The 24,052-nt window shown below is 43.5% G+C and overlaps 2 protein-coding genes across 2 annotated transcripts; one reads left to right on the forward strand and one right to left on the reverse strand.

Annotated features, from left to right (window-relative positions):
• The first annotated feature begins 2,760 nt into the window (after window positions 1-2,760).
• Window positions 2,761-7,671, forward strand: metrn (meteorin, glial cell differentiation regulator). The gene is made up of 4 exons (XM_063482058.1): window positions 2,761-3,053; window positions 3,718-4,151; window positions 5,463-5,522; window positions 5,950-7,671. The coding sequence occupies exons 1-4, from the start codon at window positions 2,947-2,949 to the stop codon at window positions 6,261-6,263; spliced, it is 915 nt and encodes a 304-aa protein (XP_063338128.1). The 5' UTR covers window positions 2,761-2,946; the 3' UTR covers window positions 6,264-7,671.
• A 10,302-nt stretch (window positions 7,672-17,973) lies between these two features.
• Window positions 17,974-23,056, reverse strand: ccdc78 (coiled-coil domain containing 78). The gene is made up of 14 exons (XM_063481855.1): window positions 22,991-23,056; window positions 21,791-21,922; window positions 21,611-21,697; window positions 21,157-21,513; window positions 20,973-21,023; window positions 20,794-20,882; window positions 20,467-20,545; window positions 20,196-20,321; window positions 19,920-20,116; window positions 19,428-19,602; window positions 18,543-18,586; window positions 18,362-18,443; window positions 18,146-18,246; window positions 17,974-18,064 (listed from the first exon to the last, which is right to left on the reverse strand). Exons 1-14 carry the CDS (start codon window positions 23,054-23,056, stop codon window positions 17,974-17,976), a joined length of 1,677 nt encoding a protein of 558 aa, XP_063337925.1.
• Between the last annotated feature and the right edge of the window lie 996 nt (window positions 23,057-24,052).

Below are 24,052 nucleotides of genomic sequence, written 5' to 3' on the forward strand. Positions count from 1 at the left end.
GTAAGATGTCGATTAAGCGGTGTGTCTTTCTGCATTTATACAGGCTTTATCCATACTTAACACTCACTTTCATCCTTTTGTAAATCTGTAGGCCCCTTTTTTTACACTAAAATCCCAATATGACATCATCTAGGTGGTTCTTGCTCACTTCTTCTTTTTTAAACCCCTGTCTTTATGTCCGTAGCAGCGAGAAGAGACTGTGAGAGAAAGTTACAGAATGTCAAGGCCCCGTAAATACCACTAACACCACACTGCCACTACATCCTCTCTGTGTTTGGGAAGACCCCCCTCACAGAGGAGTACAGTATTACCAAGCAAACAGACACAGGACTAACACATGCACGCAAAGTCTCGTATCTATACAACAACACTGTTTGAAGACATTCACATTGGCGTGCTGGTGAGAACGCAGCAGCAGAAACACAGAGAGAGGGAGAGAAGGGAGAGGAACCACTGCGGGAATCTGGTTCAGTGGTTAAAGTATGAGGACAAACAGGCAGTGTTTCATTACAGTCAAAGATGGCATTGTTCTGGATGCAGGACGGAAGCAACCAGGTCGGTCGGTTCACGTACACAAAGTGACCTTTAATCGTAACTCGCTCACACGGTTTGATTGCAGCTTATGTAATTTGTTGTTCTTTCGCTGTATGCATCAAACACAAGGGTCCTGTGAAATCGGCATGCCGAGTAATGCCACATCAGGTTAAGTGCTTACTTTAAAAATATGTGACGGAGAAAAGAAATTAAATCAAAAGGCCAGAATCTTAGCTTTGGACACAGTTCGAGTTATTTCACACTGTTGGTTTTATTTTAGTGTTGCACATCAAAAAAGAAAAAAAGAAAAGAAAACCACATCAGTGCTTAAAGTGCACTTGTTATGTGCATATAGCCACATCACATAAAAGCACTGAATGTGATCCAGGCTGGATATAACTCCAGCTGAGGTCATAACAAGGTCACGAGGCGTGTGTGTAGCTTTTGTTTTAACAGACACATGTACATGTCGAAGTGTGCAAACCTGACTGTGCACACGTGGATGCAGTGGCATGTCTTTGAAGTCTATAACTAAGTTTAGGTACTAAATATATTCATGTGTCTTTCACCAACTCACCACCATTGCTTTGTGCTTTAAACTCTGCTCCTTTGAAATGCCCCACAGACAGCAAAGCTCCGTCCTGCCACAGACAATAAAGCAGCTGGATTTCTGCACATGTGCCTTTGTGTTGCTCTGAGGCCTTGTCATAACTCCATCGGAGGGGTCTAGACATTCATCACACGCGCACACACGCACACAGACACACACACAGGGGCGCAAGAATGCATGCACTTCCACAGAAAGCTACTCGCTCAGGGAGATGGATGGCAGCACTGGCACAAAAGAATATTTGATTTGGTTATAAGTACCGCGACATGAAAGAGAAGCACGGCGGGGGGGCGGTGAGGGCAGAGGGCACAACCAGCAGAGGTGGCCAGATCTTCATCATCATCATATATGTGTGAAAATGAGGGCAGCGTTATTGAACTACTCTGCACGTCTGCCCTTTTGCCCTGTTTCAACTGATATTTACTTCTATAATAGTAGGTGTTACATATGCGCTGCACAGGTCTTTGAAGTGGGCCAGGGCTGAACTACAATATAAATCAGAGCACTGAAAAGCTTTTAGTAGACAAATATACTTAATTATAACTTTGAATAAACTTGTTCTGTGTTTGCTTAAATCTTACAACCATGGCTTCAACACAAAGTGGGATTTTTCTTTCTTTTTTTGCACAAAACCAAGCTTTTCAAATCGTTCACAAAGTAGTCGTTATTTCTATATTTCTTTTAACCAAGTTTTTATCCCGCCTCGTTTAAATATTTGACCTTAACGTCAGTGCTGTGCCAAGTAAAAACAGGGCCAGTATACCGATACTTTTAATCTATAAATCATCATTAATTTTCAAATTCAAACACATTTTAATGACGCCTGTGATTTTTTACTTTACAATAATTAGTTAACACAACAAAACACACCTTTCAGCTTTTCAGGTAGTTTGAAGCTGGGTTTTTGTGTAAATACGCCTGTCGCTAAAGAATTTGGGGTCACTTCTTCTGTTGCTGTTTAAATGTGCTATAAGCTATAAATAAAATAGGCACTGCAGTCAACACAAAAAGGTTAATGGTGCATGTTTGAGGTATAGTTTTTCTTTTCCAAAAAAGTAATTGATTTAACACAAAACCAGCTTTTATATGATACCATCGATATTTGTATCCATCCGCCGACTTTTACTTCGCATTCATGAGTTGTGTCTGTTCTTCGGCCGAGAAATAAAACTGCAGAGCTTTCTTTAAAAGTAAGAGCATTGTTCTGACACACTAAAAACTTACTTTATTCATATATTTTTTTAGAATATTAAATATTAAATGAAGTAAAAGCAGAAGTAACGATGTAGGATGAAGTGAAACTAATGGAGGTGATAAAACTTCTCAGTCGTGTGTGGAGGAGGGGTGGAGGTGTCTTTAAACTGCAGTACTTTCTGTACACTCACTCCTCACTCAGGCCAGTTCGTTTGTATCTTGTATGCAGACACAATAGTGAATTGTTACTCGGTTCCATCCTTGCATACAGTTACTCACTCTCAGGGTCAGCCCTCCCTCCCTGTCCCCTCTGCTGGGCGAGTGGTTTAAAGTTTCTCTCGCTGCAATCTGATTGGTCCGTGAAGTTTTCCTGAGGGGGGATAAGTTCAGAGCTCCGCACCTCCACACTCACGTCGGCCCCGGAGAGCGAGTGCAGGAGCTGTATTCTCTTATCATACGCATCAGGATAAGAGGGTACAAAGTTATGGAGGTTATCAGAGGTAGATTATTATTTGTTTTATAGACTTTTTTTACTCACTGAGATTTAGGACATCGGCAGTTTGGAATAATCTTTTTCCCTCCACCTTACTTTGCATCATCCATCCAACATGCCCGGCTTTGGGGTTTGGATTTACGCAGTGTGGATTTTACTTTTTAGCCTTTTCCACGTGAGCCTTTCAAACTATTCCGAAGACCAATGCAGCTGGAGAGGCAGGCAAGTATTTCACATTTGATCTGTGGTGTGTGTGTGAGTGTGTGTTCACTGGGTATGATGGAAAAGAGGATTTAAAAATGCCCGCTCAGAGACGCTTACAAGGGCCTCCTGTTCGTGTGGTCGGTGTTTGAGTGAATGCGACAAGTCGAGACTTGTCACTGGGGTGCAGTTTAAATGTTTGCGGGGCTCTGCTGCGATTGCGCCTCTAGGGTGTCTGCGGGAGGCACGGAGGGTCAGACGGGCAGGAGACTGAAAGATTAAATCACATGCATGGAGAAAAAACACACTACATGTGCAGCTGTTGGAGGCTGCTCTTTACTACAGACATGTTTTTCAATTTTCAGTATTCAGTATATATATTTAATTTTTTTTACATATATTTATAAATTCTAAACACTACAGTTGAGTGTAGATTCCACTCAGGGTCATCATCTCTGCAGATCTGCCAGTAGGCGGCGCCTTGTCTGAAACTAAAGTTGACTTTTAATGACATTTATTCACCAGATATCAAACTTTTATTGCTGATGTGCAGTGATCACATTTAATCCCCTCTCCCTCCATCCTGCAGCTGTGTGCAGATGTTTCAGGAAAGTGTGGCCTTAACAAACTTCATAAAAAACCTTTATTTAACCTTGTCTTCTCTCCCTTTTCCTCCTGATCACAGCGGTTTGTCCCAGCAGCAGGGCAGCGTGGAGCAGATCTCTCTCCACTGCTCTGAGGGCACATTGGACTGGCTTTATCCCAAAGGAGCCCTGCGCCTCACCCTGTCCCCGCGCCTGCCCTCCATGGTGGTGGGCCCCAGCGGCAGCAGCTCTGGGCTCATCACGGCCTGCGTCAAGCCCTCTGAGGAGTTCCACGGAGCCCAGCTCTACCTGGAGCGAGATGGGGTCCTCGAGCTCCTGGTAGGAGACCGCCTGGAATCCTCGCCCCCGCCGAGGGTGCGCTGCTTCAGCCGCCTGCCTGGGGAGAGGGTGGCCCTCTTCCTGCAGGCTACACCGCATCAGGACATCAGCAGGAGGATCGCCTCATTTCGCTATGAGCTGAGAGGGGACTGGACAGCTCGCCTGTCCCTGGACTCCCACCCTATTAGCACTGAAGGTGAGTCATCACGCGAGGTCTGCTGTGTTGGGGCTGAGGAGGGTCTTGCTTAAGCTTGAACCTTTCTTCACATTATTTGTGTTTATGAATCGATATTTCCTAAATGAGTGGCTGCGTAACACCTTAAAGTTCACAGGTTTGTCCAAAATAGGATTTTGGCTGCATGCAGTTCTTAAATCTGTAAAAGGTCTTTCGCTTCCTTTCTGTAAAATTGGCAGATGCGAGTTTGTGATTCACCACTGACGATATTATTACCCCATAAAATCCTCTTTGAGGATGATTCATAACTCGGAACAGGCCTCTGCGGTCTGCATGGACTTTCCACGGTCGTGCAGAGAGAAGGAAGTGGCCAAACTTTTCCCCCAAAGGGTTTGAAGTAGGAGAAGGGGAGCGGTGAAGTGGGGAGGAGGGGTACAAAAGCCCAGTATGTGGGGCTTTCTCCAGAGTCCAGAGCCCTTTGAATGGCTGGCGCATGAGTATTCTGGGATTACTGCCGTTGTCTAGGCAACAGGGAGGCCTCTGCCCAGCTGAGATGCTCCCCTCTTTTGTTGAGTTGCCTCTTGTCTGTAGGAGTTTACCCCCCCCCCATACACACACACAGGCACACACTGATTAGGTTTGGAAGTGGGGGGGTGTTGTGGACTGGAGAGGAAGGAATCTCATTTATCAAGAGGTTTTCCAAAGAACCACAAGGAGAACTTTTAAAAAAATGCCAGAACTTTTTTTTTTCCACAGTTGAATCAGTGCAAACAGTTTTGGTCTGAAGCTTTTCTGGGCCCGATCAGTAAAACCCACTATCAATCTTAGTGTCTTAGTAAGGTGCCAAACTATTTTTTAAAGTATTTTTTAGTTCTCAATAAAAGCTGTCAAGCCTCCACAGAAAAGTACAGGATTTTCTAAGAAGTTGGATCGGGCTTCTTTGAAGTCCTCCCCCCTCTCCCTGGCCTCTGTCTAGGCTTTGATGAGATGTGACTGCAGACACCCTGAAAGGCTTTACGGGGGGAAGTTTCATTTGGCCTTTTAAATTGTCTGGGGTAGGAGAGCCTCACACCTTACAGCTCCTCTGGTCCTCCGCTGCCAACTGGAAAAGTAGCAGCTGTTTGTTACAGGTTTTTCTCCCCTTTGCTGCTGTTTTTTTTTTTTTTTTTTTTTGCACAGTTTATGGTTTGGATCACATTCCTCTGCATGTGATCTGCAAATGCACTGCCTGATTTCAAGCACATTAGCCTACAGGTTTCTTCCAGGAGTTTAGAGTCTTGTCTAAGGTCACCAAATGACTCCAGCTTTCTTTTCTTTTTTTTGTCCCTCCAGACGCCTGCAGACCCTGCAACAACACTGAGATTCTGATGGCTGTTTGCACCAGTGATTTTGGTAAGTTACTACATATACATCAAACCAGACCTCTGCATCCTAATGATGTGAGATTGGCTTAAAGATGGTGCCTCCAAATCTCCCCTTAAAAAAAGTAAAGGTTAAAGGTGAAACAGCAAATCTCTGCACCCTACAGGACTCATACAGGAATCCCCCCCCCCAGGCACCATAGTGGACTAACCCCAGCATCACCCCCCTAGAGAAGGAGTAGTGGACTAATCTGCAAGCCTCTGATTGAGCTGTAAAGGGCTGAGGAGCAGTAGAGCTGACTGAACAAAAGTTAGAGTGATTAGTACTCAGGTCAGGGACTTCTTAAGGTTTTTTATCTGCTGGTAGCTCGCAGAGTCTGAAAACATTAAAAAGTGCATTGGATAATTATTCTGGAAATGAGCTTTAATGTTAATCTGAATATCCTCCTAATTTGCAGTGGTGCGAGGCAACATCAAGTCAGTGGAGGAGGACGAGAACTTAAGAGCGGCCGTGATCAAGGTCAGCGCCACCCGCGTGTTTCGCCAGAAGTACGCGCTGTTCACCGGGAACAGCCGCCTGAGCAGCCGGGGCGAGATCAGGACTCTGCTCCAGTGTGGCGTCAAACCCGGACCCGGGAGCTTCCTTTTCACCGGCCGAGTCCACTTCGGCGAGGCCTGGCTGGGCTGCGCTCCACGCTACAAGGACTTCCAGAGGGCTTACACCATAGCCAAAGCAGCCCAGCAGATACCCTGCGAGCTGCCCGTAGACTGAGACAAAAACTCAGCGGCAGCTCGTCTGCTACGCAAAATTGGAAGCTGTGCTGAGCGCCAGGCCAAACTCAGCCCTGTTCCACGTTCGAGAAGAAGCCGAGACGGGCGACTGTCGGCTCGCGTAGTCTTCCCAAAGGCCTGAGGAGTGAAATGGACTTTTCAGACACCATTTCAGTGCAATACGCGGTCACTTGTTGCGAAGAGCCCAGTGGTTTTTGTGACACTGAGGGGGGACACGGCTGAAACGAAGCTTAAGCAGTGATGCCATAAAGATGGTCAAAGTAAAATGATGTAATGATGAAAAAGCTTTCCATTAATTCAGGCCTACTGAGAGTCATCGCATTGAAACTTAGGAAAAAAAAAAGAAAAGCTCTATAAAAAGCTCAAGGCTATCAGCTGACATCCTGTGGAGCGTACGCGTCACACAGGTGTTGCTGTGGTCTATTCATAATGTATTTTATCAGACAATAACAGGACAATGTGACACTTGTCTTCAGTGTTAGTTTTATGAAGGAGATTATATAAAGTCCACGCTAAGAGAAACATTAAAAACAACTTGCACTGAATGAAAGCGAATGATCTAGAAAGTGTGTTGCTGCAAGCACCGAAACCAAATAAATGTTTTTTTAAAAAAGCAACTATATGTAGCATAGTGAAACAACTGAGAATTTAATATATGTTCAGATAAATGCGAACACGTACAACAGTAACAAAGCTATGGCTACCTGAGCAGGTTTCACAGCTCGATATAGTGCTGAGAGCACCTTCCTATTGTAGCCGGTCTGAGATTCGTTTTTGCTTCCGTGAGGTGACGCAAACTTTATAAGTCATGTAAGATAAGACGTGTTTAATTTGCATGCAATATTTCTGCAAAACTGATTGGACTGCCTTTGATTTTGAAGAGTATTTAAACGTAAAGAGCAAAGCTGCTTGAGTCTTGCCAAAGCAGATGTAAATCTGACTTTTGTCCGATCACCTTCTGCTTTCTGCTCTCACATACTGATGGAAAGTAAACGCTACTCGTTTACTTATAATCAGCAAACTTCATACACTGATGATAAAAATAAAAAACCTCTTATTGGAAGGACACATTACTCTGGTTGGATGAGGCTAGCTCAAGAAAACAATAAAATATGCATTTAATGTGTGAAATGAGTTCTGTAAAGAATGATCTGATGTGCACTATATCAGCAAGGAGGAGGGGTTCGTACCAAATGACCATAATCTGCTGACACGGTATGCCTTTAATGCGTACACTGCCATTTTTGTGTGTAAATGTGAATATAATGTGAATGTAAATATGTTCATAAGAAAGTCTAGAAACAAAAGCATGAAAAAAAGTATTGTCTCAGTATTGTGGATTATTTTTATGTTTGTCTGTGTTATTAAAATATTCTGTTAAAAAAACAGATTTTAGATGTGTGTGTTTTTCTTTAACTTTTTAAGGTTTTCTTACTCTCCTGAGCTTTTCATGCTCCCTAATCCTCTTAGAACCAAATCATTAAAACTGGTCAGCCTCCATTAGAGCATGTAAGGCTTCTTCCGTGGCTACCTTTTCTCAGAACATAAGTCACTTCAAATGCTCATGAATCAGATTCCTGAAAGCGCAGAACAAATGGCGTGGCCGAAGAGAGCGAGAGGGCCTGAAAGGGTGGAGAGATTTAGGGACTGTTTGGGACCCTGAGGGTATTTGGACAGGGAAGGGAAGGTCGAAAAACAGCGAGAAGAATTCTGTTGTCTTCGGCCTCCCGTTTTCAGGACAGGAAGCAATAAATTGCCATTAAGGGAGTGGCACGGCAGGCCCGGCTGAGCTGAGGTGCCACACAGTCGCCTGCTTTATCCTGACCGCGTGTGCACGAGGAGACAATCAAAGCAATGTGTTTTCCACTCTGCTCAGAGGTCGAGTTGCTTGGAACATGGATAGATGAGGAATCACTGTGATCACTGCTGCATAAACACCTCCAGAAAACTCTCAGATTTACTGTGAGCAGTAAAGCCATGTGGAAAAGAGCAGCTGGGGGAATTAACCTGGTGCTTAAGTTTAATTGAAAAGAATGCTTCCCACGTCTGGCTGCACTCCCGTAGAAAGGCACAGGTTTGGCGCCACTGTCTCAGGAGCTGATGTGAGTGTACCTCCAGCCTCCCCGACCATTTACTGCCTCAGTGCCCCTTTATAACATCCTTTGGCTGGGTGGCCTCGAGCTGCCAGGCTCTTCACACACACACACACACATAAAAATACTCAGCCCCCTCCCCTCCAGTCCATCTGAGCTTACTGCTGCAGAGCTGATAAGCCAAAACAAAGAGCACTCAAATTATATTCCCCACCTATACATCATGTGACATTTTGACAAAGCTCAACTTCCTGCATTGTTGTCACTTGTCTGTGACCCCAGGTTGAACCCCTTAAAAAGGACACAGTTACACAGCGTGCAGGCTGCTCAGTTTAAACGCACACACATATACGGTAAACAAAAACCCAATAACACTTTGGGGATCGTCGTCAAATATCCTCTTTTGATGGCAGCGACTCCTTCAATGCTCAGCTTAGCAAAGCAGGAAGCACTCAAGAAAGGAGAATCCAAAGCAGTGGGAGAGTGTTCCAGGGTGCGGACTTTAGAGGGAAGTGGCCGGAGACAAAGCTCCAGAGATGAGAGTGCAGATGGGGGGAAAGGTGCGCCCAAACACGGCACAGCAGAACACCCCACCCACTGCTGAGGCTCAGCACAAGCTCTTCCTGTTATCCAGCTTTAAAAAAAAAAAAAAAAAATCAGAGGATGAATCAAACTTAATAATAAACCCGGAGGTAGTGTTGCAGTTTTCCTAATGTGAAATGATTCTGGGGATTTTTGACACAATCCCAACATAAGGCCTAAATACATTCAACAGCACTGCTTACGGCGTTATAACATCGTTTTTTCTTGTTTCTTTGTTTTGTTTTTGGCTATTTATTAGAGCTGAAACCAGCTTTGCTTCTCTCTCTGTGGTTGTGTAACTGCCGGATCATCAGCTGCTTTCCTTACACAAACTTTCGGTACGCTCGCTGCCAGATCTCTAAGTGCGGCTTCTCACACTAATCCTTCATCTGGATCCTTTTTTCCCCTCACTGGAGCTGTCTTTTCACGGGTTCGTCATCTAATCTTTCCCATAACTTGGGTCCACAGCTGCTGGTTGTTGTGCTGTCGTAGATCCAAAACAGTGGTTGCGATGCTCTGATACACACTTGACACCGATCTCAAACCTCTTAAATGACCTCTGAAGCTCTTCGGCCTCTATCCCAAAAGCTGTTTCATTTTTTATCTGGTGTATAAGCTGAGGTGATGAGTTACACTGTTGCACAAGTTAGGTGGTCAAAGAAGTGATGAAGACACAGCCAGGGATTTCAATGTGCTTTATTTTCCCACAGATGCAAATGGTTGTTCCATAGTTCACGGTAACTGAACATTAGCTCATACAAAACTTGGTCCATCCACCTCTTTGTTTGACTCGGTGGTTGTGATTCCTGCTGCCTCTCCATCAGCTCGGCACCAGCTGAGGATGAGTCCTTGTAGACTTCTATGACCACATTTTGGCTTCCCAGATTCCCAGCTGACAAGTTCTTGTTCCCATAACACCCCATAACAGCTGGAAGAGGTGATTTCCAAAAGGAAACTTCACTTCATGCCATGCTGATATATGCATGGAAAAACCTCTACAGCAACACGCAATAGTGTTTTTAAATCACTGATATTTCTGCACTGAGCACTTTGGAAAAACTGGTAAGTTCACAGAGCGGAGTGACATTTGGGAGACAAAAACGTCGAGTGGGCAGTTTGGGTGGGTTGAGAGGTCAAAGCAGAATAGAGAACAAGTGTATAGCGGTGCAAGAGCATGTTTATCTGCCCATGTTATCCCTCTGAAGTGCTAAAGGGAGGAAAGCGAGGAGCACCCTTTGTTCCTCGAGAGGCTGCAGATGGCTGTAATCCCTTCCAAAATGTGCACTGAAAATCAATCAAGACAGGGTGGACATGGTGTATGAGGTTGGAGGCGGGCCCTGCCGCAAAGAAACACAAGTTGGGTCAAAGAAGCGTCTTTGGTGCTTTCCCGCCAAAAAAGAAAGTATTGTAAGAAAAGACAGAGGGAATGAATTGCAACCCCCTCCAGCGAAGGCTCGCTCGCTCGCTAGCACCGCGTCGAGCTGAACACAGCTGGGGCTGACATCGCCGGCAGGGGGTACAACCACAAAAACCTCCACACACTGACATCACACCTTAATAATGCCACTTAGGGTCACTCAGTGCTCAAGGAAGACGAGAAACATGGCAGATGGACTGATTAGGATTCATCCTCTGCTGCACTTGAACAAAATTCACATCAGAATTCAAATCACTATAGCGCCAGAGCTAATAGCTGCAGTTCCTCAAATGGCCACTTGAGGCTTATTCTGAGACTGGTGTCCTATGGCACGAAGTCTATACAGGAAGACAGCCTTACAGCTTCAAACCAAGAGCGCGTCAAGCAGCAGATGACATCAGTGTCCTTTTTTGTAATATTCTCACTATGATGCGATCATGCTTGAGGTGTGACTTGCATTTCTGCCCAGTTGTTTCCTGGAATAACCTCACATAGCAGCAGAATTCGGTGTTACGCGAGGACGACTGATGTCTTTGTCTCGCCTCCTCGTGCGGCTGACGTCAGCCTTCTTCATAACAAACTCCAGACAGAGGGTCGACCCACCAAAGACAAATACACCTGTTTTCAGCCGGGCCTTTAAACGCTCCCAATTAGCCAACAGGATTATGGTTTTCTGACAAAAACCTCTCTGATTGTCAACACAAAAGGGAGAAACTTCCCCAGAAGATTAGCTGAATTCTTCTCTCACAAAGTGCCCACCCACTCTATCTTTCTCCCATCTAATCTTGCAGCGCAGCACTGCCTGCCTCCCCTTTTGCTCTTTATTTTGTTTTGGGCTTTTTTCGCCTGTTATCTTGCTCCGTGGAGTAGCTGTCTTGGGTTACCTCCTCAGAGACGTATTGCACTATACCTATTGTTCGAACTGTTTATTAAGGAAAGAGGTAGGCAGGAGCGAAACTGCAGTTTTGTTGTGTTACTAGTATCTCCTTGCAATGTTCTCTTGCCCAACACAGCTTCGAGGCAGGATTTGTCAGCAGATACATTTGGTGTACCGGGCTGTAAAACCTGTCTATTTCCACTGAGGAAAAATAAGTAGCTTGACACAGAAATTTAGTCGATATCAGTTAGAAAATAAGGAAAAATTGTCGTTTTGTCTTGCTTCTCGAGGCTCTCTAGCTTTGGTGTAAGGTTTTGATTTCCAACCTCTGTCCTGCATGTCACAGAAAATAGCCAGCTTTTAACATAAGGACATATTAATACATAATGTCACATCTTCTATGTTTAAGTATTTGGAAAGCTGAAAATCAGAAGGTCGTCTCTTTAAGTTGAATGGTGTTTATAGTTGTTCAGAACAGCCTTCCTCGAGGGAAGGGTGAAGCCGGCCATCACGTGAGAGGCAGTAGACAAAATAATCCAAAAAATGAGAATAGTGGTGCACACCCTCAGACGCTTTCATGTTAGGGGTCGATTGTGTTCCACAAGCAGAAACAGCTGAGTATTGATTAAAATGGGGGAAAAAAATTTAAATCAAAGCTTGACAGAGAAGTTCAAAGCCTCCTTACATTAATACCTTTGCACCATCAGCCAGACACGATGCAAGGTAGGTGTGAATGTAAACGTCATGCTTTAAAAACTAAACCTGCAGAAAGCACAGGTTCTTCAGCAGAAAGGCGTGTGTGTGTGCATGTGTGCGTGTGTGGTGGGGGTTCATTATAAAACACTGAGTCTAGTACCAAGTGATCATTTTTTCATACGAAAAATCCTTTACTAAAATCTAGTCTTACCATCTTATACTAGTCTTACTATGAGTACTTCTAGCATTTCGCTAGTTGAAAGCTAGCTGAAAAACCCATGATACTTTCTAACAATAGATTTTTAAAGAGGTTAATTACTGTGATATTTAAAAAAAAAAGGAGAGACCTCATTTATTTACTGTAATTAATCTAATGTACAAAAAATACTAGCAAAACTAGAACAAATATTTCGATTTATTTATATTGTTATTTAGTCAGACCACCTGTCAGTTAGTTGCTTTAAGAATGCTCCAACCACAGGTACCAACATCACAAACCCAGTCGGGAGGTCTGGTTATCAGTTTAGCTGAGGGGAGGCATAGCAGACAGACATCACTTACAGCTGCCTGTATTGGCCTCCACCTGTATAATCATCAGCCTTAATACAGTCAGTCAACCGTTATTTTGGTCACACCACGGTCTCCAACCACTGTTTTTCTTACTGTAACAAAATGAAGACTATCCTGCAAATAAATGTATTTGAAATCTGATATTGAGACATAATCACTTCTCATACCTCTGCTGCTATAGCAATAATTCAATTCAGTTTTATCAATTTTATTTATTTGGCTCAAGGTGCTTTATACTGTATGGTAAAGACCCTACAATAATACAGAGAAAAGCCCAACATTGGGAAGACCCCCTATGAGCAAGCGCTTTGGGGGACAGTAGGAAGGAAAAACTCAATTTTAACAGGAAGAAACATCCAGCAGAAACAAGGCTCAGAGAGACCAGTTGGGGGTGAGAGGAGGAAAACAGGACAAAAGACACACTGTGGAGAAGAGCCAGAGATGAGTAATAACTAACGATTAAATGCAGAGTGGTGTATAAACACATGCTGAGAAAAAAACGGTTGAATGAAAAAGAAACATTCATCACTGTATCATGGGAAGCCCTCAGCAGCCTAGACCTATTGCATTGTCTAGCTCCTGAGTCCAAACTGGAGCTTCAGTGTATTCCTTTCAACAATATCACTAGCAGCCAAACATCCTTAAACTCGGAGACGTAACACAGAAACTTCTCGTGACTAAAAATCGCTCCTGGAATTCAGTGAAACCCAAACATTTGAAAGCGTGAAAGTCTTGAAGTACCAACGCCTGCTTTTAACATTCATAAAATCACAATTTTAACTCTTGGAATGTGGTTAAAGCGATGCTAAGTGGCTGCCGAGAGCACTTCTCGCGCTGGATAGAGTGAAAAGGGTGGGGAGGGAAAAAAAAGTGTAACTTGTGAAAGCATTTATGCATCAGATGTGCTGACAGTCGGGCGGTGTGTTTATATTCCAACAAAGTGCACTGGCACACTGTGCATCAGCTCAGCCGCTGCAGCTTGTCTGATGTGTCAGATGCTCCCCGAGTTTCCCTGCTCATTCCAGGGGAACATGTGCGCTGGAATTCTCCCCCAATTAAGACAGGGATTAGCTGGGTCTACTGTGGGAACCTGCTGAGTGTGGGAACGCAGAGGGTCTGCCCCTCTCCTTCCCTCACCGACACTCAGCCTCATTCTCACTCACTCCTGTTCATCGAGCCGCCTCCCTCCCGTCTTTCTCACCCGTACTGTAACCATTCCTCCTCTCCATTCTTCCACACTCACTCTATCATCATTTAGCACGGCTGTTTGAAGCACACCCAGCTTAAGCTCAATTTATGAAATCTTGCTTTCCCTCTCATCTTTATAGTTATGCAACCAGGACCCGTTTACAATTTTCTTTAACCCCCTTTTCTTGCAGCCACCCAGACTCTCCAAAGCCTTCAGTCCTAATTCTTCAAGGTTTTCTAAAGTGCACGGCTCTTCTCTTCTGTGCACCCCTCTCCTGCCCCCTTCCCTCCTCCCTCTTAATGCCTCTCCAGCCTTCATACTGAAAGCTTGTCTGGAGGGAAGCTGAGGACTCTTGCGTGAATAGTCTCAGACTGTCAGACTGAAAGAGGGGGTGAAAAGACAGCTCATCAGAAACGACAGGTGTCTCAGAGAACGGTTACAGTTGATGTTGGTAGGTCCGCAGTTGTTGTATCGTACACTGCACGAGCGATTTATGGGAAGCTCATAAAACAATAAAGTTCCAATGACCTCCATTAGCACTAAACATCCATGAGAACAGCAAGTCCCCCCCCCATCGTCACTACATTTCTTTCTCATGATCTCGCGATGCTCTCACTATCACACCAGATTTTTCTCCCACATTCCTCGCACTCATTGTCACTTTTTCTTCCTCATTCCCACTCTTCCTCAACTTTCCTTGCGTTCCCAGAAATCCATTCCCCGTACACCCCTCGACCACACAAGGCTTGTCCGTTCCAATTACGGCAGGGCCGTGCAGCACCCCCACCACCACCACCACCAACCCCCTCCACCCCAGGCTCACACACAGCCCACTCTCATTAAGCTTGTATCAATTAGGCATTAACCTCCTAAAACAAAGGGGCTCTTGACGAGCGGCCCATCGCGAGCCATGTGAGGTACTTCCTCTGCATCGCTACACCCCACTTCCCATCCTAAGAATGACACATTCGTGCAACCTTTTCACCACTTTCCCACCACCAAAACAAATGTGCGCCTAAAGTATCATCGACAAAACAGAAGAGTGTAGGGAACGTAAATAAGCATCATATGTTTCCATGCAGTTGCTAATGTTGATTAGGTCATGGTCCTGCATTGCAATGATTCCATGTAAAGCTCAGTGATAATGGTCCATGCGCTCCTATAGTTGCTGCGTGAATGTGACGCAACCTTCTGTCGACAATATAAATGATATTGTTGCGTGGGTAACTTTAAACAGAACTTTTTAAAATTATTGAAACACACAGCATTTTCTTCATTCACAATTCACCAAGAAACCCAGACACAGAAACAAAATAAATATGTCATGAACGTTTAAAAAACATAAAAAAAAAATAAAAATTTTAAATAAATTTTAAATCATAAATTATTGTGTGTATGATTGTGTGTGCCTAAAAAGACAGAAAAAGGGAGATACAGTGTTAAATGAGCTCGGATGTGTTAATCACAGTTTTAATTTGGTATCAGTAAAGTAGAAATATTAAAGAATGTATCATAATTTAACTGAAATAAATTTCGCCTTTGTGACATTTAAACTGTTCACCCTTGATCAAAAATAACAGAGTTCGTTCAGTTTGGATTTTGATGCTGAAATCTAAAATGTTGAAATCTAACCCATTACACCCATCAGCCTTGGTCATGCAGGCCTAGAGACCAGTCAGTGACCTCTAGTTGCTAGGGAAAAATGTGCATTTCCCAAACCATTGGCAAGTGTTTGCTGGCAGATGCTAGCAGTCCATCCATCCACTTCTACTTATCCAGTTCAGGGTTGTGAGGGGGCTGGAGCCTATCCCAGCTACCATGAGGCAAGAGGCAGGCAAGTCACCTAACCCCAACACCTTACACCAAACACTTAACCTACTAACCCCACTAACTGCATGTCTTTGGACTGTGAGAGGAAGAGAGAACATGCAAACTCCACCCACAGAGAAAGGCCCCAACCAGAGGGTGGATTCAAACCCAAGACCTTCTTGCTGTGAGGCAAAAGTGCCATCTTCCAGTCTGCTAGCAAACAAAGCACCATATAACTCTCTACCAGTTTCATCTTGTGAAACCTTCAGGAACTATTCACCAACCACTTGTACATTTTTCCTTAGCAACCTGTTGTTTCCAGGGGGTCACAGACTGGTCTCTAGCACAGTGTGACTGAGGCCTTAGCAATCAATTTCACAGTGACTGGCATCAACTTCCATCAGTCACTTGCCAGCCAGTCGAGGAATACATTTTTTCCCTCGCGACCGGTGGTTGCCAGATGGTCACTGACTGCTTTCATGGGCGACTGGGGCCTTTCATAGCCTCTGCAGGCAACAGCCTTGGACTGGCACCCACGTCTAAAGAGGAACCCAAAGTACAATTGCCTTCAAACAACATTGTTTCCAATGGCCACCAGGGGGTGACTCCTCGGGTTGCACGCTAGTACACATCTGTTTTATATTAATAAGAAAATGACTCTGTTGCTCACTTGTTTTTAAGGGTCTGAAAATTGCTATAAATAGAAGTTTTTAGAATCCTTCTAAGAGAAATATCGCTATAACTGAAAAGACAAACGGCCCATCACACTGATGGTCGATTCATTTGAATGATTGCTTCTCCCCATGAGCTCATATTAACCTCACGAAGAGCTCTCTCATCAACTGAGCACCGGATTCACATAAACTCATTTCTGTTTAGTTTACAGTTTGTCTAACTGCTCGTATTTTTGGAGGTTTTGCAGGAAGCAGGCACTTTGCCTCCACTTCATCTGGAAAAAAGTCATTAACATTTTTTTCTGTATTTTACTGTCAGCCAGACTCTTCACTAAGCCATTAACGGGATTTCTGTGTGGTTTCACGCAGCTGTTACATTAAAATAACTACCAACCAATCCTTCTTGTGACACTCATTTATACTATTTAATCAAAGCCTTTGCCATATTTTACTTGTTAGTTCCCATGAATGAGATTTGCCATTTAGATGTCTACAATCTAAATCTAATCTAATAACGGTTATGGCCAGTTTTTACTTCATAATAGCGGTCACATGCGTGGCAGCAGATAAATGGCAGTTCACATACTATGGAGTCAAAATTTCCCATCTTGGGGGGGGGGGGGGTGTCCTGGCACATTGCCTCGGGGACCAGCTGTGGTGCAGCAGAGCGCTCTGCACTTGTTATGTTACAATCTCCACTGCATGCTATTTATTTATTTACTAAGAGCAAATTTATTTTGTGCAAGTTTGCGGAGGTGTCTGCGCTTACGCATTACTACTGGTGGCCGAGTGGCAAACCTGGATTTGATTTTCCCACAGAAGGCTCTCCCACAGATAGAGAGGAGTGGTCTCCAGCGCCCAGCGTTTTGGCACAGTGACTATGTTGGCACAGACCCAAAGCTGAACACCCCCTACCCCTTTTCCCAGGGCCCTGGGAGTGTAATACATTACTAACAAAATCCCACTTCCCATTCCTCTCAAACTTTCACACCCCCCCCCCCCCCCCCCCCCCCCTCTTTCTCTCCCATGGCTGGCATGCCCCCAGAAATGGGAATTGGGGTGACATGCGTATGACTCCTTCCATCTCCTCTTTTCTCATCATTTCCTCTACAGTACGGTAGCTTGAACATTTAAATAAAATATATATTTTTTTCAACATAAAGTTTGACATTGTTTTTTTTTCTTATTTAAAAAAACCGCTAAAGAGACTTTTATAATTTTAAAGTTCTGCCTGTGAACTGTGGCAGGACACCCAGCCACCAATCTCACAAGAAAAGAAACGCAGACCCATTCACTGTTAAAGGGATTTAAAGGGAATAGCTGCCCATTCACACCATCACTGAGGTTATAAATATGAACCCTCATTCTGGAAAAAGCCTGGCTTGTCTGCCTGACAGTTCTCGACGCTGTATTGAGGGGAAAGCATTCACTGGCGTGTATGTGTCTGGGTAACATGTAATGACATTATTCTCACCACGGTGACCCCTCATTGTCACAACGCTTTCTTCTCCCGAGCTCGTGAAATTGACATAAGCTCTACAAACATTCCAGGCATTTTTTTCTCAAGGCCAGATTCTTTGAGAGGACGGGCGCTTTCAGAGCGGGGACCATCAGTGCTCGCAGCACCACCTACTGATGGGACAGGTTTAAATGCTTAAAATGAGCTATTCAAATACACTTATATTGAGTATATTGAAATCTGAGAAAAAAAAGAGAATTTTACAAATTCATAATGTTATATATTTAATTTTATTTTGATGTTTTCGTTTTATTACTTGTTTCCTTAGCATCGAGCTGATTTGGCGCTTTGGGAACGCCCCGCCTCCTCTACTGTCCCGTGTAATCCGCGCAGATGTGCGATCTCTTGTTCATACCTGCAATCAGTAGTCAAGACCAATGTAGCATGCGTCTGAGAGCCAACGTTTTATAACCTACACATCAAGCTACTTCCTGACCTGCTCAGGTGCTTTTCAATATAGTCCTGCAACTCCAGCACCTGTGCCTCTGCGACTGTCGCTCTGGTCATGAGAAGGGCACGCTCCTTCTCAAAGGACACCTGTTTGAAGGAATGAAATCTTCAAATAACCTTTTACTAGCATTTTGTTTTATATTAAGTATGTAATCAGACAGTATAAAAAGCTGAAAATAGTGATTTGTTGTTGATTGTTTACCGGCGTGGAGTCAGTGAGCTCCTTCAGCTGTTTTCTTTCGTCACCACAGGATTCTTCGAATCGCTGCTCCGGTTTGTCCAGCCTGGTAAAGTCACATTTTTCGAACATTTATTTGACAAAATGCACAGCTGACCACATTTGTCATCTGATAAAAATAAGAAAAAAAAATAGTGACACTCACTGCTGACGGTTTACATTTTGCATGGGTATTTTGAACGTAGCCACCTAAAACAGAAAAGTCAGGCTTAAGATCAGGAATGATCCTCTCTGTATGAAAATATGTCCCTCACACCGTTATACCACCACTACCAGTCTGAACAGCTGACACAAGGCAGAATGGATCCATGCTTTCACCTTGGTTTTATGCGAGGTTCAGAGACTAGCAACAGGTAAAAACTCAAGACTTCTCAGACCAGGAAATGTTTTTCTGTTGTCCAGTTTTCGGGGATCTTATGTGAATTGTAGCCCCAGTTTCCTGTTCTTTGCTCACTGTGGTCTTCTGCTGGTGCAGCCCATTGTTTTTAAGTTTATCCTGAATTTAAACTTCTTGTCTTGACTATGACTCTATACTTAAATGCATTAAGTTGCTGCCCTATGATTGGCTAATTGATTTTTGTGTTAACAAGTAGTTAAACAATAATAAAGGTGTCAGTAAGTGTAATCTTTCCTTAAACTGGAAAAAAGTCTAAACTTCTAATTTTAGAGAAGTCAGTGAGTATATCTCTGATTTACACTCATGTTCTCAAATTGTTATTTTTTCTGAAAGCGTATTTAAGTAAAATCGTCTCTGCATGGCACCAAGGCAGAAACAAAACTGATTCAGAGCAGCGAATTTTATATATGAGTGCTGTTACATGATCCGAATCCACCTCTGCAGCAGTGAAACAGCAGCACAAACTTTAAAGTCATTATTTTCAGTATCACCACTCCCAACAAAAGAAAGTCTCCGGCTTAATACGGGAAGTATGGAAACAAAGACGACTCCCTACAGACCGAAAATAAGCACTCATGAGACAAAACAAAAGCAAATCATTCCACTTCAAAGCAGACTTTTGCTTTGTGCTACCTGCTCCCGGGCCGCCTGCAGCTGACCTTCCAGCCTTGCTTTGTCCTGGTGCAGTTGTTGGAGCTCCTTCTCCATTGCATCTTTCAGTTCAGTTGGCTCCAAGTTGAAGTGGGCTTCTGGAGGTCCGGGATCAAGACCATTCTCTGGTTTGGCCAAGATCTGCTCCCTCTGAAGCCTAAAGACCATCATGTAGGAACAAACCAGGTATTATTACACCGTTGATGGCAGTGCTTGAGTTCAGCCCCACCCACAGACTTTAAACAAAGATCGGACATTGCTGGGTAGAATAACTTTGCAACAGAATGATCCAAAGCAGTCGTGTTATATTATGATCTATGTGCAAGATTTAGCATGTCCTACATGCCATCTAATTATGGGAATGCCTTCATACACACTACAATAAATTTTAGTAAATGGATCAGACCATTGTTAAACTGCAGCTCATAAACAATCACGTCTAAACAAAGAGGAATGAAACAAAGAAAGCATCACCTGTATGCAATCAGGAGGGCATGATGAGTTTGGGTGATCCTCTGTAGTCTCTTCTTATATAAGCGAGCAGCGGTGGCGAGCTGCTCCTCCCTCGCCCTGTAGGATAAACGAACATCCTGTAGCATGCTGTCGATGAATCCTCTCATCTTACTCGGCTCTGACGGCCTTTTACTTTCTTCAAGCCCATCGATGTAGTCCTGGATTACACAGAGCAGAGGTCTTATCAATACTGCCACGTCTTACTATCAAACCTGCTTTGTGTGTGTCGTTACTCACAGCTATGTCCTGTAAATAGCACACGAGCCTTGTGCGATATTCCTCAATCAGCTCTTTCACCTGCAGCTGCAGCTTGGAGTTCTCCTCCTCTGCCTCCTTTAATTGTCTCTGAGAGCACATCAGGGCCTTCAAAGGAAACAGCACATACAGAACATCATTACCCCCCCACCTAGAAAGTTTAAAGTTTAAACAGAGCAAGGGATGGATATACAAAGTTATCGCAGCATTACAAATCAGTATACAAACAGTGGTAATAACCAGGAATGCTCACCGCACTCTGCTCAGAGACTTTCTGCTGGCTAACGTGCATCGCTCTGTGGATCTGCTGGTGCTCTTTACCCATCGCCACCCTGGTGACCAAACACAGGCCACGACCACAAGAGAGCAAAAATCCACAGAGAAGAAGCAAAGAGACCACATCACACACACACAGAGCAAGTAAAGCCACAGCTTAGCAGAAAAAAATCAAAGAGGCAACCACAAAGCAGATGCATGTGGGGCAAACACTGGGATGCACTACATCCTGACTGGAAATGCAAAGATAATGATCTTTTATTTTCATTGAGCTTTTGCACAAGTGAATGACAAACACTCGCACACTTTCTCCTCCAGTTTCTTCTGCTGCTCCTTGTAGCTGCTCTTCATTTCCTCCAGCTTGTCTTTGATCTCATCTTGGTTTTCAAGAAGCTACGTGAGGAAGATGAATGAAAAAGCTGTGTGAGGCAGTCAGAGACTTACAAACTTCTACAGTTACTATTTTAAAACTTAAGGACTCACAGTTTTCTGCATGCTTTTTTGCTCCTTGTCCATCTCTGCTTGTTCCTCAGGCTGTCAATACAACATACAAGCGTTTCAAAAGAACAACATAACAAAACATGAGAATTGGTATTCTAATTCTAACAACTTAAAGTAAAGAAATGCATGTTCTCCTTATGGTGGAGCTTGATATTTACTGCCTCACCTTGACTGTGTCATGTGACATGCGGGTGATCAAAGCCCGCACCCTGTCTAGCTCCCCATGAAGACCTTCGGTGCTGGTCTTCACACATTGATGCTGCTCCTCCAGCTGCCTGCGGAGGGCGTCCTGGGCCCGGGCCAGCACCAGCAGCTCTGCTGTGAGCGCTCCACTCTTGGCTAGTTCTTTATCGTGGACCTCAGCCAGAATCTGGTAGTTCTTCTTTAGTGTGGCATATTCCTCAGTCAAGTCCTGGCCACTAGTCTCTTTCCCTTTCAGGCATGTCTCAGTGGACTGCAGTTCCCTGAGCAACCTATCTCGCTCTATTTCCAGTTCTGTTATCACACCTTCTTGGTTAAGTACCTAACCAGAGTGAGAAGGAAAAAAAGTGTAGAAAAAGTGATTCAGGATGATCCTGCCAGCAGTCTTGTTGTGGAAGGATTTGTAGAAAAACCCTCACCTTGGTTTTCAGCTCAAATGTCTCTTCTTCATACTGTTCTCTTATCTTATTAGCCTTAATTTTCTCCTCTACAAGCTCCTTATAGCTCTAAACAGACATTACATTGGGCAAGAAAATAAAAAGGTTAGTTCTGTAGTATGCACTCACAATTAAATTATGACTCATGTTTGTTTAACGCACCTTCAGTCTTTCCTCTTCACTCTGGACCAGCCTGCAGGACAGGTCTGTGTTGGAGCTGGCCAGGTGGCTCAGTCTGGTCTCCAGGTAGCCCACTTTGGTGAGGACACGCTCGTATTTGCCACGCCACTGCAACTATACAGACACACGCGTTTTATACAGAGGGGGAAATAATTATTTGATCCCCTGATAAATGTGTAAGTTTGCTCCCTTCTAAAGAAATGAACTGTCTCTATTTTTTATGGCAGTTGAGTTGTAATGTAGGGAGACAGAATATCAACCAAAAAATCCAGAAAAAATAAAAGTTCTAAACTGATTTTCATGTCACTGAGTGAATTAAGCTTTTGATCCCCAAACAAAATATGACTTAGTACTTGTTGGCCAGCACAGCAGTCAGACATTGGCATAGTTCATCATTTCGTAATTTCACATCTCAGGAGGGTGAAATGTGTGCAAGTCAGGATGTGCTTCGCAGAAAAACAGCGCCAAAGTAAAATGCCTCCACCTCTCTGTGCTCGACTGTGGGGACGGTGTTCTTTTAGTCATACTCAGCATTTCTCTCCCTCCAAACATGACAGGTCAATTTTGGTTTCATCTGACCACACAACTTTTCTGCCAAGACTTCTCTGAATCATTTAGGGCAAACAGATAAGTTTGCCTACACATGTGCATAGGGGGGGCCTTACAAGATCCCACAAGCAGTTGTCACCTTCACACCAAGCTTCTTTGCTGATGGTCTTGTAGCTCATTCCAGCCTTGTGCAGGTGTAAAATCTGTCCCTGACGTTCTTTGGAAAGGTTAGAATTCTGTGGACAGGTGTGCTCTATAAATATAACAGTTACGATCAGGAGTATCAGTAATTGATCAATTGATTGGTTGGCTGTGCACCACATGAGCACACAGTCAGTTGTGGCTGGGTTAAAGGAGATCCGGTATCTCACTCAATTACATTAAAAATACATTTATAACTTTATTTAATCTGTTATTTTTTTCTAGATTGTTTTTTCTTCTTTGTCCATTAAAAGGAACCTATTATGAAACTTCAAGACTGTTCATTTCTTTGGAAGAAAGCAAACATAAAAAGCACTAGTCTTAAGGCCTCCAGTTTTGCTGCTGTGTGATCATTTCACTCTTTTTGGTAAAGCTACCTTGCCAAAAGCGAGAATACTTAGTAAGAAGACAAATGGGAAAGGTCTTACTCACATTTTCTCCTGTCAGAGCTTGAACTCGTTCCTGAAGCTGATTTGAAGTTTGGTCCTGGGCGTCCATCTTTTCTTCCCCTCCACTGTCAGCTGTTGCTTGTATCCACCAACAACGTCTCCATGACTCCACAACACAATAAAACTCATGTGTGGAAACTCTTTCTTCAGATTTCACTTAATACCAATCGTGACTAAATGTGTATTATCACCACATGCCACAGTAAATGTATTCTGGTGCATATTTGACCGCTCTTAGCCTGCTAACCTGTTATTATCTAAAGTGAGCTCGGTAAAACATAAAGTACGGGTAACAGTAACAGTTTTATAAGCGACTCCGCTGTTTCTATTTATCCTTTATACTGTATTAATTCAGTCCCTTATCAAAGAACTACGGTACAATTCTATGGATAACGGCGCCCTCTTGAGCACACAGTTGGAATAACTGTTCTTCTATAATACTTCAACAACCTAGCTTAACAACCCAACATGGTACCATAAGCTCATTATATTACATCATAACTACTGGCAGGGGGTTATGCTAACTCAGCTAAACATAACAATCTTATCTCTCATACACAAAAAGTGATTATGATAATTGAAAAAAATAGAAGCACAGTCGAGGTTTCTGGTACACCTTGATACTTTAAAAAGTCTGAAAAGGTTAAAACTCCAGCAGCACTTGCAATACAAAAACAGCTTTACACCTCAGTCAGTGTGCAGTGAGCTTTTTTGCATATCTAGCTAAAACAAAACTATGATTTCCATCTCGTTTTATTTTGTTTTAATGGGAACTTTACAATGTATAAGAACAATGCAATAAATTCACAGTCTACGGTTCTGCTAGACGTGGCATTGTGTTATCAAAAATAGCTCCAAAAGACTTTACAGAGATGAGCCAAGACACTGATAAGATATTTACATTTAATACATCAGCTGAATATGAAAATAAATTGTACCAAATGTGTGTAAACCACAGTCAGACATGAGGAATAAATCAATCCCTGTAAAAACAGTCGTTCATAAAGCCACAGAGATAAATCTATAACATCATTCAGAGCCAAGT

The sequence above is a fragment of the Pelmatolapia mariae genome, linkage group LG8, assembly GCF_036321145.2.
Source record: "Pelmatolapia mariae isolate MD_Pm_ZW linkage group LG8, Pm_UMD_F_2, whole genome shotgun sequence".
In the NCBI taxonomy this organism is placed as follows: Eukaryota; Metazoa; Chordata; class Actinopteri; order Cichliformes; family Cichlidae; genus Pelmatolapia; species Pelmatolapia mariae.

Bases quoted from the DNA above. Each gene is read 5' to 3' on its own strand.
- metrn (XM_063482058.1), top strand. From the start codon at position 2,947: ATGCCCGGCTTTGGGGTTTGGATTTACGCAGTGTGGATTTTACTTTTT. The intron at 3,054-3,717 runs GCAAGTATTTCA...TCCTGATCACAG, and splicing joins CAATGCAGCTGGAGAGGCAG to CGGTTTGTCCCAGCAGCAGG. The intron at 5,523-5,949 runs GTAAGTTACTAC...CCTAATTTGCAG, and splicing joins TGTTTGCACCAGTGATTTTG to TGGTGCGAGGCAACATCAAG.
- ccdc78 (XM_063481855.1), bottom strand. From the start codon at position 23,056: ATGGACGCCCAGGACCAAACTTCAAATCAGCTTCAGGAACGAGTTCAA. The intron at 20,322-20,466 runs GTGAGCATTCCT...TTTCCTTTGAAG, and splicing joins AAGTCTCTGAGCAGAGTGCG to GCCCTGATGTGCTCTCAGAG. The intron at 20,117-20,195 runs GTGAGTAACGAC...TGTGTAATCCAG, and splicing joins GCTATTTACAGGACATAGCT to GACTACATCGATGGGCTTGA.